Source organism: Herpailurus yagouaroundi, unplaced genomic scaffold (assembly GCF_014898765.1).
Source record: "Herpailurus yagouaroundi ecotype Mexico unplaced genomic scaffold, PumYag 213, whole genome shotgun sequence".
NCBI lineage: Eukaryota > Metazoa > Chordata > Mammalia > Carnivora > Felidae > Herpailurus > Herpailurus yagouaroundi.
Genome location: NW_024412444.1, coordinates 11,927,438 through 11,948,912, shown reverse-complemented (window position 1 = coordinate 11,948,912; position 21,475 = coordinate 11,927,438). Strand labels below are relative to the sequence as shown.

Genomic DNA, 21,475 nt, shown 5'->3' with positions numbered 1-21,475 from the left:
GAGTGAACTAGGGGCGGAGGGAGGAGGGTGGTGTGCCTACAACTCCAACGAACGAAGACCCCCACTACCCAAGAACGAGGGCGAAGCGCCTGAGGCCACGCTAACCCAGCGGGTCTCCACAGTGGCTTCTCCCCCGTAGGGAGAGCACCCTCCAGCACGACTAATTCTGATTGGTCTGTTCTCCCAGCTCGCCGGCATCACCGTATCCAATGGGCGTAGCGCTTGTTGAGCGGCGGAGGCAACCGGCACACACAGGGGACCTGAGCGTTCGTGGAAAGAGCGAGAGGTCAGGCCATGAACCTAGGGTAAGCTGGGGCGAGAAGGGTGGTCTCTAGCGGAGACGGGGTGAGGCGAGGTTGGCCCTTGGAATCCTTCGTGGAACACCTTCCCGGCTTGCGCCGCCTCATACGGCATTGTTCGGCTGCCTGTGGCGGAGAGGGGACCAGAGGCCCGGGACGGCGTTTGTCGCCGCCGCCGCTTTTGCACAACGTTACTCGCAGTAAATCTGTCCGGGACCTCCTTTCCGCCCTCTCATTAACCTCACGGTGGTGAGGGAAGAGAGGCGGAAAGCAGTAAGGGCAGATGGAGAGATAAAGTTTAGTGGCTTCCCGGGGAGAAATCCTGGCCCCGGCCCTGGTTTTTTTTTTTGCGCCTTTGGCGTCTCTGCAGGTTGTCGGAGCGCCCAGAGGCGTTTAACGCCCGTAATGCGGGGAACCGAGTCTTGAGCAACCGATGCGTTGCTAGTGCTTGGCCCCTAATAGGCCCTCATTAAGTTTGTTGAGTAAAAAGGACTGTTGCAGGGAAGTGATGGGGAAGTTCATGTTTTAAGAAGATGAAAAGTTACCAAACTCAGACTACACATCATTTAGCAAATGAATTTTGTATCCTAGAATCTGTAGAGAGAAAAATAAATGCCAGGCTGCCCCTAAAGGAGTTTACAGTGCAATAATACTGAACAGACGTACTTTTCGGTTTCATTCTTTTGTTTGTTGAGTTTCACGAACGCGTAAACATGAATACGCTGCAACAGGGAAACTTTTAAAGTCCGTTTTCCCCCACTGTTTTAATAAAACAGGGTATTTTGATTTCCTCTACTTATCAACACTACAGTTTCGTGTTCCCAATGAGACTTTTTTTTTTTCCTTGGCTGATCCCGCTGGATTTAATTTTGTCTCTTAGACATCACATTTGTCCCTGTTGATGTTTATTGACCTACACTTATTCCTCTCCCACTTTTAGGAAACAGGGAATTAAATGTGGACTATTTTTATTTTCCGTGGAATTTTTATTAGGACCTTGATTTGTACAAGTTACCTTGGTAGTGTCTACCGTTAACTTTGTGCTCTTGCATAGGACATGCACAAATAAATTATAACAGCCAAAACTTATTACAGATTTATTGTTGTTATAGTAACAAAGTGTCAGTGTGCTCAAAAAGTTAGTAACAGTGGTGGCAATGTTACAGGCCACTTTCAGATTAATGATGTAGCAGGCCATAGAATGTATTAGTCATGAACAAATAGTAGTTAGATATGTTTTGCTACTTTAACTTAGGTGGAGAGTTTTGGTAACAGCATTTTTTCCAGTCTGGATTTATAAGAGTTAAATAATGGCATGATAATTGAATTCATTGCTTACCAGTAAAATACGAAGTTTCATGTTAAAGGTAATTCTTTTATTATTGGAAAGTTTCAGGAATTTTCTGAGTGTTTAGTTTTATCTTGGATTGAAAAACGATTTTAATTAAAAGAATGATTTAATATTTACAGTTCTTGTATAAATTGGGAAGAACGTATATATTTTCAAGATTCAAATGAGCATTTCATTTCTCTTTAAAACTTTGCTGTTTCTTAAAAATGACAACTTTCTTTTATTTTTCAGAGATGGTTTAAAGCTTGAAACTGAATTATTGGATGGAAAAACCAAGTTAATATTGTCTCCATATGGTATGCTGTGTTACTGGAAACCTAAAATGTTAACTTTTATATTCCTAACTAAAATTTATATGAGTTTAATGTACTTTTTGCTTATAATAGAGTAATATTTAAATGATTCTTTGCAAAAAGCTGTTTTCACTTTTTCAGATTTATTTTTAGCCAAGTAAAGTCAGATTACATCACTGCTTACCACTCTCAGTATTTATTCATAAAACTTAATGTCCCAGTATATTTTAATGTTTAATATGTTGCTTAATGGATAATCTGGGTGAAGTTTGTATAATTATGTTCTGTGTATATAAAGAATGTAGTTTGAGAAAATTAAATTTGTAGTAAGACCACAGTTGCTAAAATCATTTTTACTATTAGTTTTAAAACTCAGTAAACTTTGGTAGTCCGCTCATTCATATTACTATTTTTTTTTTTTTTCTGATCTGTTTATAGCTTTATCTTGGAAAATAAATAGAAGTGAAATAGAAATTCTTGAACTATTCTGTAAAAGTTAGAACACTCAGGACCTAAAGTTAATGCTTTTGGGGTTAATATTTCTATTAAATACCTTCTTAAAACAATGCTAATTAAAATTTATTTTGTGACTGCCTTAGTGTGTTTTTGTTTGATGGCTCAGTAATTATTTTTTTCTTTTGTAGAATGTAAATCAAAATATTCTGTGAAGGTAAGCCAAATGACCTGACCTGTTTTTGAATGTAAAATGTGTTTTTTTTTACAGTGGTTTGAAAAGAATTCCTGTGAAATTATCATAATGGGTTTGGGATAATGATGAGGAGTTATTGTTCTCTTGCTTTCAGGCTGGTCCTTTCACAGAAATGGGATCATAATTTTTCAGTTTAAAAAGCTGTATAGAACATTTTTCTCTACATCAGTGCTGCCTAGTAAATCTTTTTGTGATGATGGAAATATTCTAAGATCATTGTTTTCTAATATGGTAGTCAGCAACTAGTCATGCGTGGTTATTTAGCACTTAAAATGTGGCTAGTATGACTAAGGAAGTGAATTTTTAATTTTATTTTGAATGCAAATTTAGTAGTTACTACACTGGACAGTGCAGTTCCTAAGATCTTTAAAAATACATATTCTTTAGGGGCGTCTGGGTGGCGCAGTCGGTTAAGCGTCTGACTTCAGCCAGGTCACGATCTCGTGGTCCGTGAGTTCGAGCCCCGCGTCAGGCTCTGGGCTGAATGGCTCAGAGCCTGGAGCCTGTTTCCGATTCTGTGTCTCCCTCTCTCTCTGCCCCTCCCCCGTTCATGCTCTGTCTCTCTCTGTCCCAAAATAAATAAATAAATAAAAAAGTTGAAAAAAAAAATTAAAAAAAAAATGCATATTCTTTAAAATGAGAATATTTTTCTTTTCATATTCAAATTCCATTTTCCCACATCAAAACGGTGTATCTGATTCACAGACTTACATGCATTTTGCCTTCTCCTTTAAGAGATCATACTTGAGCTTAATGATAATTTTCCTTTTAAATTTTTATCAGGAACCCATAGTGACTTTTTCTACAAAATACAGTACCACTTTCAGTTTTTTGATATCATACTTTTCTTGTTCCCTATTTTTTTTCCATGTTTAGATTAATAGCAGAAATTTCATCTCTTCCATAATTCACTGTAGCCCTCCTTTTTCCTTTATCATTTTAGCATCTTAAAGTCTTTTGTGTTTCTGTGACTAGAGCTCAATTTCGATGACGTGGCACTTTTCAACTCTGAGCTCTTGATGGCTTTGCTCTTTTTTCCAGGTTTGATCAAGGTGAAGTTTCTTGAGTACCGAGCATAATAATCACTTCATAAATGGGTGATGATAATCAGTAATTCCACATGTTACCAGTAAAAATTATCTCTCTGAATATGGTATATAGTTGTATACCTTGTGTGCTTTTTAAAATCACAGAATACAAATTATATATTTTTTCCTGGTCCTGCTCTATTAAAATATTGCAACTAATTATTTTATTTGAGTCACATTAACAACTACAGCACCCCTTTTTTAGCTCTTAGATAAAAAGCTGCTTGTAATAGTTGGTTTCCATCTTCCCTTGACCTCAGTTTTCTTTCACCTGTTTCTTCTTCCATCAATGTCCCTAATGGATTTGCTTCAGTCACCACATTTTGTGAAGACATTTCATTGTCTTTTTAACCAGCCTGGAACATATGGCGATCTCCTTTCATGCCTATAATAAAATTACTAGTCTTGGACTTTTAATAGAATCATCACAAGATTCTATTAGCAATCTAAAAATATTTTATTCTAGGATTCTTTTTTTCCAGAGTAACTATGTCTCAGTCGATGTTGATCTTAAGTTATTATTCACTGTCTTGGAGCAAATTGTTTGATTTTATGCCTCTTGCTTTTGAGACTTCAAAATACTGATGATGGTAACTATATAAGGTGATGGATATGTTAATTCCCTTGATTGTGGTGACTTTCACAGTGTATGCATTTATCAAATCATCTAGTTGTACGCCTTAAATATATACAGTTTTTAATTGTCAATTATACCTTAATAAAGCTGGGGAAAAAATTCTGATGAAACCTAAGTCTCCCTTCTAGATTGATTTTACTTTAAGGAGCTTCTCTTCCCTTATTTATAGGGGTTGCTGAGATCTTCCTCATTTCTTTCTTTGCTCCTCACAGAAGGTAAAATACAAAGATAGTAGTACTTGTCTTTTTTTTTTTTTTTTTTTTTTTTTTGCTTAAATCTGTTTTTAATTTCCCAAATCTCATTCAGCTTTATGTTGGATTCTCTTTTCCATAAGTTATTCATGAATTCTCTCTTCATAGTGTTTTTCTTCTACTGGGAGAAGCTCCTGAGTGACTACAACACCTACCAACAGTTCTGGTTTTCCCTTTCCTCATAGGTTGAATTACTGTCATTGTCATAGTGTGCTCTTTATTTTTTTTTATTTTTTTTATTTTTTTAATAATTTTTTTTTTTAATTTATCTTTGTGACAGAGAGAGACAGAGCATGAGCAGGGGAGGGGCAGAGAGAGAGGGAGACACAGAATCGGAAGCAGGCTCTAGGCTCTGAGCTGTCAGCACAGATCCCGATGCAGGGCTTAAACCCACAGACTGTGAGATGATGACCTGAGCCGAAGTCGGACGCTAAACCGACTGAGCCACCCAGGCGCCCCATAGTGTGCTCTTTAAACACAGCTGAACTCTCATCTCGTCATGATTAACACCTCTGTGGTCCGAGTACTTTTTAAATTTTTCAAAATCCCTTCTGCATTTTTTTTAAATCCGTGGTAAGGAATATGAAGTTAAAGGTGGTTACCAGTTTAATTTCTTAAGCTTTTAGGAAGAGAAATGAAAGAAATGTTAATGATTCAGTGTCATGAGTAATTTATAAATTCTAAACTCTTACACTCGGGCACCTGGGTGGCTCAGTTGATTAAATGTCTGACTCTTTGGCTCAGGTCATGATCTCATGATTTGTGGGATTGAGCCCTGCATTGGGCTCTGCACTGACAGTGTGGAACCTGGTTAGGATTCTCTTTCTCTCACTCTCTCTGCCTCTCCCCTGCTCTCTCTCAAAATAAATGAATAAACTTCTAAACTCTTACACTTAAAATTGTCACTTGGGCGCCTGGGTGGCTCTGTTGGTTGTGTCTGACTTTGGCTCAGGCCATTATCTTGAGGTTTGTGAGTTCGAACCCCAGGTCAGGCTCTGTACTGACAGCTCATAGCCTAGAGCCTGCTTCAGGTTCTCTGTCTTGCTCTCTGTCTGCCCCTACCCTGCTTGCACTTTGTCTCTCTTTCTCTCAAAATCAAACATTAAAAAAAATTGTCACACATATTAGTTGAAATATAAAACATTTAAAATTTTTTTTCATAGGTATTTCTACATGTGAGAAGCAGAATAGTGTCATGCAAAAGGATATACACAATATTAGTGTTAAGTAGCACATTTTATATCTTAAAATGTTACTTTTCTCTGATTCTTTCTAGCTTTGGCATCCTGGCCCCATATAAATGATAAAGTCAGCCAGTACTAAACAAATTCATTGGACATTGTATTATGGAAAATATTGATAGAATTAAAACTAGTTAAAAGACAATTTGGCTATGTAAAAATTTTGACATGAAAACTTGATCTATTTTGATCTATTAAAATTCACATAATCCAGTAAACACTTGGAATTATTTGGTCTAGATTGCTTTTTCTTAATAAGTAACCTGAACATAATTGAATGTTTATTTGGTAGTTCATGATCTTTTGCTGCTTCCATTTATTGGTTTTGTTATTTTTTTTTCCTCCCCTGCCATTTAGCTACAAAAAATAATCAGAATCGAGCTGAGTATATATTGACCTCATGCCACATCATTGCCCTTCCTGCCCACCCCCCTACCCCCATTTTATTAAATATTTTTAGAAGATTTTTTGGTCTATTTTTTTTTTGTAAGTGAAATTTGCAGGATAATTCTATTTAAATTAGATCGTCAATTAGTAAGTTTTTATTTAACAAGGATTTACTGAAGATTTAAAATTCTAGTAGAGTGCCATTCTTGGCTTTATTTCTTCTGTGATTGAAAGAAAGGAAATGAGCAAAACCTGGTCCTTGTGTTTTGGAAGTGAGGGTGTCAGGTAAATAACTATATTACAAGTAGAATATGATGTGTACTATAGTAGGATAATGTATACCACAGTAGGGTTATAAAAGGCAGACAACACTGCAAAGAGCAGCTTTTTGTGGTTTGAGGAGACCAGGGAATGCTTCATAAATGAGGTGACATTTTAATTAGAACTTAAAAGATGAGGCAGATATTTATAGGTAAAGAGGTAGGGGAGTGTATTCTAAGTTCAGAGAAAATACTGGGCACAGTACTAAGATAGAAAGCCTAATTTGCATTTGGGGAATAGTGTGTATCTCAGGGAAGTGTAGAACATAAAGCTTAGGGGAGGGTTTAGTCTTAAAGAGTTTAATTTTTTTTTTTTAATTTATTTATTTTGAGAGCATGAGTAGGGGAGGGGCAGAGAGAGATGGAGAGAGAGAATCCCAAGCAGGCTCTGTGCCATCAGTGCAAGAGTCCGATGCAGAGCCCGATCTCATGAACTGAGATCGTGACCTGAGCTGAAGTCAGGAGTCAGATGCTTAACAGACTGAGACAGCCAGGCACCCTTTAAAGAGTTTAAATATATACTTAAAGAATTTGAACTTCTTGATTTGTATGTAGGGAGCATTAAAGTATTTTGAAAAGTGGAGTAGATACGGTATAATTTGTGTTGTAGGATAGGGCTTCGGACAGCCCTACAAAGGACAGATTGTAACTGAGAGACCATAGTTACGGGCCAAATATAGTCCAGGGAGAGTCATAAGTTCTTGAACATGGGTGGTGGCTAGTGAAATGGAAAGAAGGGGACAAATGACTTCAAGATATGTTGATGGCGTGCACTGCACTTAGTTTGAATGAACAACTGATTAGAGAAACAAAATGTTCAACTATTAGTGACCAAAAAAAGGCCCATATGAGTCAAAGAAGGGTGAGAAAGTAGGAGCTGTAGTTGGAGTCTGAGGTGGTAGGGCTCAGCTGTATAAGTTACATGCAGTCTGCTAATAATTTGCTTATTCCACACAATGGTTTTCAAAAACTAGAGTGAATTGCCAGTATCTAAACATTGGAGAGTTTAATGTAAAATCTGTCATTTTTGGTTCTCTTGAAATATTGGATTTCTGTTTGGCAGTGTAGGCTGGTTCTGCTGGTGACTGCCTCCTTTAGGTGGAAAAATGCTTTTCAACTCATCTTGTTTTCTACCTAGCTTAATTTACAGTATGTATTCAAGTTTGCCATTTCTCACTTAGAGAATTAGTTATATTAAAATAGCCACAGGGATGAGAGGATAAAAGGCATTTTACATTGTGGTACCAATTACATTGGTATTATCAAAAGCCTGAAGCTAGGAACAAATAGGAAAATAGGATTTGGATGAGGTGAAGAGAATAACAAACAGATCTGTGGCTGATACTACAGGTACATTTTGAAAAGTCATGTGAAATGTGAATGGCTAATTGGTCTAAGTGTGGTTGTATATTATATAAGTTACTGAAAGACCAGGAGAGTTGTGATATGATAAGCCAGGTGAAAGTCGTGGGGCATCTACCCTACTGTTTGACAGCAAATATCTTCTTTATTTTTACACCTCTAGTGCTTTTCTGTATTGGTGAGCACATAAAAAGCAACAGTTAATAGTGACTAAATGAGTGTTGAATTACTTTCGGTTAATTGGGTTTACTGAAATGTATAATGGATTAATAGAGGAAAGGTATGAATTAGGCAGACTGTAATCTAGTAGTGTGGTAATGAAAAGCTGAATTTAGGCTTATCATCATGTAAATGGTGAGAAAAAGATATTTGAAAGGAAGAAATGACCAATACTTGTTCATAAGCCAAAGAAGACCATGAAAGAGGATAAAGATGACTCCATGCTTACTGGTCTGAGAGATTAGGACAACAGTGCCACAGAAATAGGATATTTTGCAAAGGGGAATAAATATGGGGGAGAGAGATAATTCAGTCTTTAATATAGCGTAGTTGAGGGTAGTCAACAAAAAATTCACTCAACACCTATTTTGTTCCACTTATTGTTCTGTACTGGAGCTATACAGTGGACAAAGTATAAAAAATCTCTGCCCTAGGGAGTTTACATTGGAAACGAATAGAGGCACTTGGGGTGGCTCAGTCAGTTAAGCATCCAACTTCAGCTCAGGTCATAATCTCACAGTTCGTGGGTCCGAGTGCTGCTTCGGGCTCTGTGCTGACAGCGCGGAGCCTGGAACCTGCTTCTGGTTCTGTCTCCCTATCTCTCTGCCCCTCCCCTGCTCACGCTCTGTCTCAAAAATAAACATTAAAAAAAAAAAAAGATTGCGTTGAATGGGCATACAGTAAGCAAAATGTACAATGTCACAAGATGAAAAGTGCTATAGGGAAAAAGAAGGAAGAGGCACAGTCACTTTAGGGGCACAGCAGTCTTTGGAAAAGGAAGTGTTAGGTAGGTGAGAGTGTGAGGGAGAACAGGAAACCTGCAAATTTAAATCAGTTGGTCAGAGAAGACCTCACTGAGCCAGTGATGGAGCAAAGATTTGAAGGAGGTGAGTACATAAACCATGAGGGAAGAATGGCCCAGGTAGAGGGATTGACTAATGCTAAGGCCTGAAATTAGGAGAGTCTTATTCAAAGAATAAGAAGCCCACGTGTCTGGAGGCTAAGACAAAATGAGATCAGAGAGATCAGGTAAGGGGATAAAATGTGAAGGGTGTGCAGATCATTAGGTCAGAGTAAGAAGTTCAGTTTTCTTCCTAAGTAAGATAGGAAGGCCTTAGAAGCTTTTGAAAAAAGTGACATGATGTGACTTTACCTACTAAGGTACCCTGTGGCTGCTGTGCTGAGCACAGACTGGGAAGTGAAGGCAGAAGTAGGAAAAGCAGGCTTTTAGAAATTCAGGCAAGAGCATTATAATGACTTGGAGTAGAGGGCACAAGAAATGTTCAGGAGTGGTCAGATTCAGGATATATTTTGAAGATGGAGCAAAACAAGGTTTGATGACAAGTGTGGCATATGAGAGATAATTCCAAAATTTTTCGCATGGGTAGCTTCCTCTGAAAGGAGGAAGTTATTTAGGGGCATGTGGGAGATCAAGAGTTTGATTTAGGGCTTGCTGAGGCTTTTTTTTTTTTTTTTTTTTTTTTAATTAAAAACCGTTTTTTTTGATCCTGTCCAATTTGTGTGTGCACATATACACAGTCCATAGCAGACTTTGCAGGAATGTATATATTTCATTAAATGATAAATATGAGAACGCTTGGAAGTCCTGTGTATAATGTACTTTTGTCACTGTGAATTCTTTTCATAGGTTATGTGGGGCATGCCGAGTTTTAAATGGCTATTAGAAACCCAGTGGAAGTGTTTGGATAGACAGATGGAACCTTAAGTTAGGGGAGAGTTCCATCCTGGAGACAAATTTGGGAGTCCTCAGTATATGGATAATATTTAGAGCCACAAGGGTAAAAGAAATTAGCAAGTGAATGAGGTAACTTAGAGAAGAGATCCTGGGACTGAGCAGCTTTAAGAGGTCTGGGGGAAAGGAGCAGCAAGAACCAGGATTGTGGAGTCCTGGAAGTGAAGTAGAGAAAGTGATTCAAAGTGGAAGGAGTTGGGGCCCCTGGTGGCTCAATTGGCTGAGCATCGGACTTCAGCTCATGATCTCACAGTTTGTGAATTTGAGCCCCATGTCGGACTCTGTGCTGACAGATCAGAGCCTGGAGCCTGCTTCGGTCTCTCGTCTCTCTGCTTCTCCCCTACTCATGCTCTGTGTCTCTCAAAAATAAATATTAATTTTTTTTTTAAGTATTCAAAATAGAAGGAATAATCAACTGTGTCACATGCTGATAATAATGTTAGGATGAGGATCTGAGAATCAGTCACTGGATTTGCAACATAAAAGTTATTAGTGACCTTGATGAGTTTTAGTGGAGTCGTGTGGGTGAAAGCTTGTTGGGAATGGGATTATGGGAGATGAGAGGAGAAAGTGGAATCATGTATTTTTTAAGGTGATAAAAAATGATGTGATCCAGCAGAAAAGAAACAGTTGATTCAGGAGAAAGCAAAGAATTGCTGGAGAAAGATCCCTGAGAACGGGTTATATGAATATGTATGAATAACAGGAGTACAAGCAGGTTTGCATGACTATTGATGCTGGTACAGATTTGGTGGTAGAAATTTCTTGAAGTTTTTTCAGAATGCTTCTCTATAAGATTTTTAGTGAAATATTGATCAAGATTTTCAGCTGAGAATAAGTTATGAAAGAGAAAGTGTTAGGAATTTGGGAAAGAGGAGAAAGTTGAAATTGTTAAGAGTAAATGAATTTGGGAAATGTTTGACTGTAGGGTAGCATGTTGTTTGGGCTATGTATTTAAGGTGAAACTAAATATTGTGGCTTGGTATTTTTCTTCCTGAGTAGTGCAGGCACAGAGTAGGTGATGAAGAGTTAGATTTTACCAGTTTGGGGATTTGCAAAGTGTGTGTCAGAGCAGGAGTTGGGAATGGAAGGCAATGGTGGTTTTGATTGATTGTGGAATTTAAGGAAGGAAATGAGGACAAGAGGAAGGTAGTAGAATCAATAGATTATAGATCCCAGATGAGTTAAAGAATTATCAGAATTGGGATATGCAAGGAGAGTGTTGGTCATTGTGCCGTGATTGAAATTGAGACTATGGAGGGATTGCAAGTTAGGAGTAACAAGGTCAGTATAAGATATCACTGTGGGAATGAGTAACCGAGGTAGCTTGGAGGACAAGAGTAGAAGAGCAGAGTTAAGGAAATGAGAGGCCAGGGAATTGGAAAAATGATCTATGTGGATATGAAAGCACTAATAATTAAGACAGGAGTTACGCTAGAGGGATGTCGACCCACAAGTTAAGTTATTCAAGGCGTAACTAACCTAAGTTACTAATGCACAGGTCTATAGATACCTATAAAGAAAATTGGTAGTATGAGTGGTATAATCATGACATGAGATTCCAAGCTGGAGTAGAATGGAGATGTTCTACAACAGCTAGAATGAAAATTCTTCTGTATTCATTATCTTGAAATAAAATAATTTCCAGTTGTTGATGAAGCTTTCAAGTAGATTTGCAAAGGTTAAATGTTATTTTCTCATGGATATAATCTTTTAACAGCAAAATGGAAAAAAAATTTAGAAGCCTGACATCACAAACAATATATATATATATTTTTTTTTAATTTTTTTTTTTCAACGTTTATTTATTTTTGGGACAGAGAGAGACAGAGCATGAACGGGGGAGGGGCAGAGAGAGAGGGAGACACAGAATTGGAAACAGGCTCTGAGCCATCAGCCCAGAGCCTGACGCGGGGCTCGAACTCACGGACCGCGAGATCGTGACCTGGCTGAAGTCGGACGCTTAACCGACTGCGCCACCCAGGCGCCCCACAAACAATATAAATAAAGATAATTGTTTGATTTTTTTCATGGGCTGTTATAAAGTATAAATTTCTTGTGTTTTAACAGATGGGAAATAAGACCAAGATTGCAAAATGTCCATTAAGAACAAAAACTGGATACATTCTAAAATCAACACAAAATACTTGTATCAAGAGTGGAAAACTTTTGCAAAAGAAGAGAATGGGTTCAGAAACTTCACAGGCAAAAGGTGAAAAAAATAGTATGACTTTTTCACCCACTAAGGATTTATGCAAGCAGTATGTAGATAAAGACTGTCTTTATGTCCAGAAAGAGATTTTACCTGCCACCCCCAATATACAGAAGACTAGAAACACCATAAATACATCTATAGTATCTAAAGAGAAGCTTTGCCAAAAACACGTCACAGCTGAAAATATGAAGAGCAGTTTGGTGTGTCTAACACAAGACCAACTACAACAGATTTTGATGACTGTGAACCAAGGGAATGGATCTATTTCCCTGATTGAAAATGGAAAGGAGGAAACATGTAAGGTTTTTTTTGAAGTTTTAATTAATATTAACTTTACCAATATGTACTTGTTTTCGAATTTCTCATTCATTGGATTTGATATTACTGTGCCTCTTAAATTCTAAGTTACTGTGTAACAATCTTTTAAAATAATTATTCTTTTAGAGAACAGTTTTCTCATGCAGAATTACTTGTATAGTTATAATATGCCACATTTTAAGGTTAATGCTCAAAACACAGTACAATCATGGTACCATAGCCTTAAGAAACCCAATTCTGTGGACTCTAGAGTAAAAAAAAAGCTATGGTACTTATTTTAGAATATAGAAGGCTCTACTTACATTAAAAATAATTATATTAGGGGCGCCTGGGTGGCTCAGTCGGTTAGGCGGCCGACTTTGGCTCAGGTCACGATCTCACACTCCCTGAGTTCGAGCCCCGCGTCGGGCTCTGTGCTGACCGCTCAGAGCCTGGAGCCTGTTTCAGATTCTGTGTCTCCCTCTCTCTCTGACCCTCCCCCGTTCATGCTCTGTCTCTGTCTCTCTCAAAAATAAATAAACGTTAAAAAAAAAATTAAAAAAAATAATTATATTAAATGTTTTAAAAGACCACTATAGAATTTCTAGTGAAAATTGAGGGAAGCTTTACTTTGAATATTTGACTTGAGTTGCTGAAAAGATTTTTTCCTGGCTCCTGCATTTTGCCTTCTTTGACCCTTAATCTATGTTGAGGATTGGCAGCACTATCTTTTTAACCAATGTAAAACATAGATTTGGAAGGAGTAGTAGAGTGTCACATGTCTTCTGTTTCATTAGGGCATTGTGTTATGTTTTTAAAAGCCTTCCAGTTTCAGCTTTGAGCTAAGGAATTAATATGAGTAGAAATATCATTAAAATTTTGTTAGGCGATAATGAAATAAATTAAAATTAACAGTCACCAGAAAGAGGCCCCACAACTGACTTGGGGACAAGTTGGAGTAATTTACCTTCTCTTGGTCTAGATTATTCTTTGTAAAATGAGGGAGCTGGGTCTTTAGAGGCTAGAATTGTAGCCTAGAGAACAAAAAATAAAAACTTACTATGCATAGTGAGAGATTACATCAACAAAGTTGAAGGCAGAATTTGTCTAATCATGTATTGACCTGCATATTAAATATGCTTTCTCTTCACTGGGAAAACTAGCACATTGAGGAAGAATTAGAACAGTGTTTGAGCCAAGCATAGGAACCTGTATAAAACATTTGTAACAGATATAACAGAGGCATAGAGACAGTGGTCCATAATAAAGTTTTCCATTGATTTCCCAGCTAAATGAGAAAAATAAGGACAAGGTAATGAGTTTTTCATAAAGCTATTTGCATTCATTCTCCTTTAAGTTGTGGTTTGTATTATATTATTTGTAAAAATATTATCAACAGGAGTAAATGGAGGGTTTTTGTTGTTGTTGCTTGTTTGTTTTCATATTTGACACAAGAGATTATATAGATCTTCTGGACCATTTAACTGCCGGACTCAGTTTCCTTTTTTGACAAAAGGGAACGATAATACCTACTGAAGGATTGCTGTGAGAGGTAATTACTTTGGTAATGTTAAGGCAGTGTTTTTAAAGTGTGTAGCAGTATGCCAAGATAAGGTATTGTAATATGTGTAATTTTAGTGTTAATTTTAAAACATGCATTTTTACTCCCTAGGTCGGGGCAGTCTACATTTAAACAATATTTCTAATCAGCCAAATGACGAAAACGTTATGGGAGTACTCCAAAAAACTGAGGCTCTTTCATCTATCCTAGATGAAAGTAAATCTGTTTTAAATAAAAATCAAGAGACATCTAAGCAGTATGAACAGAAAATTGCCATGTATGTAACTCCTATATGTTATTGTGGGGTCATCTGGTGAAAATGGTTCTGCTTTTCCTTGACTTGCATGTGAAATATTTACTGTGAAGACTGTGAGCCGTTTAAAAGTTTATTACTTAATATTTATGGGTAACTTGTATAGAAACATATAATAAGGTTTCTGTTATTTTTTGTGTTAGAGAGAATGCATGGAAACCAGCTGACATATTCAGTACCCTGGGGGAAAGAGAACGTGATAGAAGTTTGTTGGAAGCAAAAAAAGCCCAGTGGAGGAAAGAGCTTGGTAGGTAATTATTATACCTGTTATTATTATAGATTAGGTTGTGTCTTTTTGTCTACTTGGTGTGCACCAAAAGACCAGAGGTGAGTGATGAGCATTAATATCATTAGTATCATTCTGGAGCTCAAAGATTCCTAAACTTTTCTCGGTTCCTGAGAATCCATTTTCATATTTTTCTATTGTAGAAATCCTATGCATTTAATGGTTTTATTTAAAAATGATTGGGTTCGGGGCACCTGGGTGACTCAGTTGGTTAGGCATCTGACTTTGGCTCAGGGCATGATCTCATAGTCCATGAGTTCGAGCCCCGTGTCGGGCTCTATGCTGACAGCTCAGAGCCTGGAGCCTGCTTTGGATTCTCTCTCTCTCTCTCTCTCTCTCTCTCTCTCTCTCTCTCTCTGCCCCTCCCCTGCTTGCACTCTGTCTGTCTCTCACTCTCAAAATAAACATTAAAAAAAAAAATTAAAAAAAAGTAAAAGCATAGAGATGGGTTTCATCTTCCACTCAACTAGAAAGTCCTGTGAGGCAGTCATATCGCTGATGAGACAGGTGATATAGAAAAAGAGATAAGCAGAAGATATTGGGAATGAATTATTTATGTTGGAAGTCAAAGTAGCAGAAGTTTGAAGAAATTAAATGTATGCTAACAGTATCTGAAGGTTTGGAGATTCGTTGTGTCTTTATATCATAATTTCAGCTTTAAATATTTTCTTTCAATACACATTTTGCTTATCAGACTGTAACACCAAACTTCTGAAGTAAGATGGAACTGCTTGGAAATGACTAAAGTGTTTTATGTTTTATTACCTAAAAAGAGTTTACTTTCTTCTACTGTTAAGAAAGCACCTTTCTCTTTGTTAAAGTCCTGCTTTCATTAATTTTCTTGAAATTTAGATTTATACATCTCTGAATCTTTTTAAAGTTTATTTTTGAGAGAGAGACAACATGAGTGGGGAGGGGCAGAGAGAGAGGGAGACAGAGAATCCCAAGTAGGCTCTGCACTGTCAGTGTGGAGCCTGACGTGGGGCTTGAACTCGTGAGACCATGAGACCATGACCTGAGCCAAAACCAAGAGTCGGGTGTTTAACCGACTGAGCCACCCAGGTGCCCCTATACATCTCTGAATTTTTAAGAACTATTGATTTGGGACCTTGTTGTTATATTAGTTTGTTAGATACAAGATTTTGTTTTTTCACTTTTCAGCAGTTATGAATAATAATGGCATTTATTACATACTTACTTTGTGCTAGGTCCTATACTGAAATAGGCACTATTCTCATTTTACAAAAGAAGAAACTTAGTTTTAGAAAGGTGAACAGCGATTTGCCCTGTTACACAGATAGGAAGTGGTTGAACTAGGATTCACTTACAGGGTTCTCTGAATCCAGAGGTCTCACTTTTCAATCTCTTTGTAATACCTGAGTGAACATTATAGGAAAGTAGAACTTCAGAATAATTAGCATGTTATAAAATACGTTCTGAAAAAAATTGCTTTTTATTGCCAATTGTGATAAACATTTTTACATCCATCTGTGCCATACATAAGTTTGGTTCTGGTTAAATGTTTTCTTTTATTCCATATTTCTTAAAATTCTTCTCTGTTTTGTGAGGTAATCTCCCTAAAAAACAGTTTTGATTAGATCTGTGCACTCTTTAAGAAGGTCATGATTTGTTTACATGATTTTTTTTTTTTACATTTTTTATACATTTTTTTTAAAAAGGACATTATTTACAGATGAACAGGTTGCTTTAAAGAAGAAAGAAAAAGAAGCTTCTGAAAAATGGAACAATCCTTGGAAAAAATTTGAAAGTGATAAAAGAGTATGGGAAAAATTTCAAATTCTTGACCAGTCTAAGGTAAGAGTATAAAAATGAAGCATTTTTAGAATATAAGACATCTTAATTTTACTTTAAAAAAAAAATTTTTTTTTTTAACGTTTATTTATTCTTGAGACAGAGAGAGACAGAGCATGAATGGGGGAGGGTCAGAGAGAGAGGGAGACCAGAATCCGAAACAGGCTCCAGGCTCTGAGCGGTCAGCACAGAGCCTGACGCGGGGCTCGAACCCACGGACTGCGAGATCATGACCTGAGCCGAAGTCGGACGCTCAACCGACTGAGCCACCCAGGCGCCCCTACTTTTTAAAATTCTAAGCCAGGTTCATATCATAAAGGTTTTTAAAAAAATTTATTTTTCATGTTATTTTATCTCATTCATTCATTCATTCATTCCGTTAGTAGGCTTCATGCACAGCATGGAGCCCAATGTGGGGCTTGAACTCACAAGAGTTCAAGACCTGAGCTAAGACCTGAGCTAAGATTAAGAGTTGGATGCTTAACTGACTGAGCCATCCAGGCACCTCTCATATCTTATTTTAGAACAATTTTATTTTGAATTTAATTATGACCTCAGCTAGGTTCTGTTTGCATTCTGTAAATTGTCTTACTATATAGATGAGTGTGGAGGCCTGAGGCACCTCCTTCAGGCTCCTGTAAAAGAGCTCTGCATTTTTTTAGGTGACCACAAAACACTGCCAGTGACCATGTGGTATCCACCACAAGGTTATGTCAAACATAAGTATATACCAGGTGTCCCTTAAGTAGCGTTTTAGTGACCTTTAAATTTTGCCTAGGTTTAATATTATATAAAGAAAGTGTCCTTGTGTTTTCTCTTTGTTTTTAGACTTGTGCTAGCTCTTCTAGCATTCTGTCACAGTCTCCTTGTCAGGTAACAGTGGTCCAGGATGATGGGCACCCACTAATTAGAGTTGGTCAAATTTTAGAGGTAAGTGCCATTACTTTGAATATATAAGCCTTTTAGTACTTGATCTCTATTTTCCTTGAAGGAGTGAATCTAAATATTTTTATTTTATTTTAATTAACAGTTAATTTTTACTGAGTGCATTATGCTCCTTAAATTTAAAAAAATATGAACTTTTCTTTTATATATATATATATATATATATATATAATAATTTTTCTTTCCTAGTGAACTTTTACAGTTTAACAAATGTGTTCTGAAAATAATGCAGTAACCTAAAGGGATGATTCTGGTGGTAGACGTTTTCAGCACTGGTAGATTTCTTATAGAACCCCTCCAGGTTAGATTGTGTGGCTTCCATGGCTGTTTGTTCTGCTCCATATAGGGCTGACTTGCCTACATCAAAGAGTTCTATAGTTGTTGATAATTTTACATTAACAAAAGGAATGAAATCTGAATTGTATTTTTCCACATTCCCAAAAGTACTTTGACTATTGAAAGGCAATAAATTAGTCTTGATAGAAGGCATTTTACAAAAATCTTAGTTTTAAAGGATAATTTTAAGTGTAAAGTTAAAGTGTAAAGTTTAAAAATTGATACATGCAGGGGCGCCTGGGTGGCTCAGTTGGTTGAGTGTCCGACTCTAGGTTTTGGCTCAGGTCACAATTTCCTGGTTTGTGAGATCTGTGCTGACAGCACATAGCCTGCTTGGGATTTTCTCTCTCACTCACTCTCAGCCCCTCCCCAACTTGTGTGTGCACTCTCTCAAAAACAAAATACTTTGATGCATGCAGATACTACTAAAAATTACAACTAAAACTGTTCATGAAGTTGGTAAGAATTAGTTGTTAGCTTATTTACAGTTCAACATTAGGATTGAAGTATCTTTAATACTAAAAATGGTAAGGTATTTTCAGTTACCAAAAAAATTTAGATTGAAATGTTAGTATATCATTTCTTATTGCTTAATTTGTACTATTTTTAGGTCATTTATTATCTGAGAGTAATTTATACTATGATTATTTTCTTAAATTTTTTTTAATGTTTATTTTTGAGAGAGAAAGACAAAGCATGAATGGCAGAGGGGCAGAGAGAGAGGGAGACACAGAATCCGAAACAGGCTCCAGGCTCTGAGCTGTCAGCACAATCGCGATGCGGTGCTTAAACTCACAAACCGTGAGATTACGACCTGAGCTGAAGTCAGATGCTTAACCGACTGAGCCACCCAGGCACCCCTATACTATGATTATTAATGCAAATAAATAATTAGCCATTCGAGGTGACTTTTAGGTGTTTTTACATTTCATATGTATTTTTAAATGATAGCATGTGTCTTTTTTTTTATAATCCAAAAAACCAATAAAATTATTTATACTGCGGAGTCAGAGATGGGAATTGGGGTGGGAGAAGAACTAGAAAATAAAACACACACTAAATGTAAGGCTGGACAACCAAGGCTTAAAGGGTATCATTATCTATTCTCTTTTTTTTTTTTTTTTTTAACTGTTTAAATGCAGTTTTTATGCACTTATGTGTATGCATGTGGTAGGATATTGGAGAGATGCTGTTGAGGGGAAATGAATTAACTGTGTAATTTTAAAAAACCCTTCTTAAATATCTGAAAGCAGTTGGCTTCAGAAATCCATCCCATAGCCAGACTGTTTTACTATTAACCTTTTTGTGTAACTAAGAGGAGCAAAAATTTGGTTGCAAGTAGAGTCACCAAGGCCAATTTTGTTAAAACATAAGGTAATGCATATAAAGTGCTTATTAGAACATTGGCTGACAAATAGCAAATACTCAATGAAAGTTTACTCTGTTTGTAACTTACAAAGCATATCTTTTTGGAGTCCAAGGCTGTTTGGCGTCAGTTCTTTCACCAGCTTCCCTTCTTCTTTCTTTTTTTAAAGTTTATTTATTTTGTGAGAAAGAGCAGAGGGGCAGAGAGAGAGAATGCCAAATAGGCTTTGCACTGCCAGTGCTGAGCCTGACTAGGGGCTCGAACTCATGAACCAAGAGATCATGAGATCATGAATCATCCAATCATGAGATCAGACACTTTTGGAACTGAACCACCCAGTTGCCCCTACACTGTGTAATTTTAAACTGTTGGGTTTCTAAGAAATTTACTTCTAGCCTCAACTTTTTTGAGAACATCTCACCTCCATGCAGACTTGGCTTTCCCTAATCACTACTCCTTGCTGGGAAACCTTTTAAGTGAAGGAAGTATATTCAAATGCATTCTTTAACATGGGGAAGAAAGGGAGGTTATCATTCTGCTAAGTTTCTTAATGCTACAACCATACTATAGTTCTGCATTTGGCCAATAAAAAATTCTATGTTTTTTCCTTTTTAACCTTTTTTTTTTGTGGTAAAATACACAAAACATAGAATTTACCATTTTAATAATTTTTAAGTGTACATGTAGAGGGATTCAGTACATTCATTTTGTCAGTCAACCATTGCCGCTGTCCACCTCCAGAATTTTTTCATCATTCCAAACTGAAGCTATCCATTACAGTCACTCCCCATTTTTCCCTCCCCCTAGCCACTGGCAGCCATTCTAATTTGTCTATGAATTTGACTATTCTAGATACTTTAAGTGGAATCACGTAATATTTGCTCTTTTGTGTCTGACATACTTCATTTATACTGTTTTCAGGGTTCATCCGTGTTATAGCATGTATCAGTCTCATTCCTTTTTAAGGCTAAATAATATTTCATTGTATTTATAATACTGCATTTTGTTCATCCATCCAAATGTTGATGGATATTTGAGTTGTTACCCCTTTTTGGCTATTGTGGAGTAATGCTGCAATGAACATTGGTGTACAGACAATCTCTTTGAGGCTCTACTCTCAGTTCTTTTGGGTAGATACCCATATGTGGAACTGCTGCATCGTATGATAATTTTATATTTAATTTTTTGTTAGGTTTTACCAGTTTTAATTTGGTAATTTTATATTTAACTGTATTGTTTGCCATAGTTGTTCTACCATTGCACATTTCCATCAGCAGTGCACAAGGATTCTAATTTCTCCACATCCTCACCGACTTTTTTGTAATAACTGACCTAATAGGTGTGAAGTGGTAGCTCATTGTAATTTTGGTTTACATTTCCTTAATGATTAGTGATGTTGAACATTTTTTTTCATATGCTTGTTGGCCATCTGTGTATCTTCTTTGTAGGGATGTCAAGTTTTGTGCCCATTTTTGAGTTGGGTTTTTGTTGTCGTTGAGTTGTAGGCATTCTTTATTCTGGGTATTAATACCTGATCCGATGTATGATTTGTACCATTCTTTATGTTGCCTTTTCACTTTCTTGATAGAACCTTTTGATGCACAAAAGTTTTTAATTTTGATGAAAAAACATTTTATGTTTTTTTTTTCCTTTGTTGCCTGTGCTTTTTGTCTCCTATCCAAGAAACCATTGCCAAATCTGATACAGAACTTTTCCCCTATGTTTTCTTCTAAGATTTTTGTAGTTTCAGTTCTTATGTTTAGGTCTTTGATTCACTTGGAGTTAATTTTTGTATATAGTGTAAGATAAGGGTCCAGTTTTATTCTTTCACATATTTTGCATTGGTATCCAGTTTTCTCAGCACCATTTATTTGAAAAGATTGTCCTTGATGGTCAATCATGATGACTCAATGATGGTCAAAAATCATGTGACTGTATATGCGAGAGTTTAATTCTGGGCACTCCATTCCATTGTTCTGTATGTCTCTTTATGTCACTGTCTCACTCTTTTAATTGTCCAATCTTTGTAGTAGGTTTTGAAAGCATGAAGTGTGAATTCTCCAGTTTTGTTCGTTTTTAAGATTGTTGTAGCTCTTCAGGCTTTCTTGAGATACCATAGGAATCTTAGGGTGGATTTTTCTATTTCTGCAAAATGCATCAAGTTTTTCATAGAGGTTGTGTTGAATCTGTAGATCACTTTAGGTAATTTTGACAATATTAAGTTTCTGATTTCATGAACACAGTATCTTTCCATTTATTTGTGCCTTCTTTATTTCCCTCAGCAGTGTTTTACAGTTTTAAGTGTACACATGTTTTGCCTTCTTATTCCTAGGTATTTTATTTTTGGTGCTATTATATATGGAATTGTTTTCTTTCTTTTCTTTTCTTTTCTTTCTTTCTTTCTTTCTTTCTTTCTTTCTTTCTTTCTTTCTTT

At 36.7% G+C, this 21,475-nt stretch overlaps 1 protein-coding gene across 10 annotated transcripts in view; it reads left to right on the top strand.

The window, feature by feature from the left end:
• Window positions 1–218: 218 nt before the first annotated feature.
• Window positions 219–21,475, top strand: part of CCDC66 (coiled-coil domain containing 66) — a 51,546-nt gene continuing 30,289 nt past the window's right edge. For 2 of the 10 annotated variants that reach the window (XM_040454735.1, XM_040454733.1), the window contains exons 1-8: window positions 219–305; window positions 1,882–1,946; window positions 2,588–2,613; window positions 11,981–12,422; window positions 14,095–14,260; window positions 14,440–14,547; window positions 16,262–16,397; window positions 17,223–17,324. In XM_040454735.1, the coding sequence (XP_040310669.1) occupies window positions 295–305; window positions 1,882–1,946; window positions 2,588–2,613; window positions 11,981–12,422; window positions 14,095–14,260; window positions 14,440–14,547; window positions 16,262–16,397; window positions 17,223–17,324 (1,056 nt within the window). In that variant the 5' untranslated portion in view covers window positions 219–294. Of the gene's footprint in view, window positions 306–1,881; window positions 1,947–2,587; window positions 2,614–4,546; window positions 4,593–11,980; window positions 12,423–14,094; window positions 14,261–14,439; window positions 14,548–16,261; window positions 16,398–17,222; window positions 17,325–21,475 lie in introns of those variants that run through there. The other 8 variants (XM_040454740.1, XM_040454739.1, XM_040454741.1 and 5 more) reach the window with 7 other exon arrangements.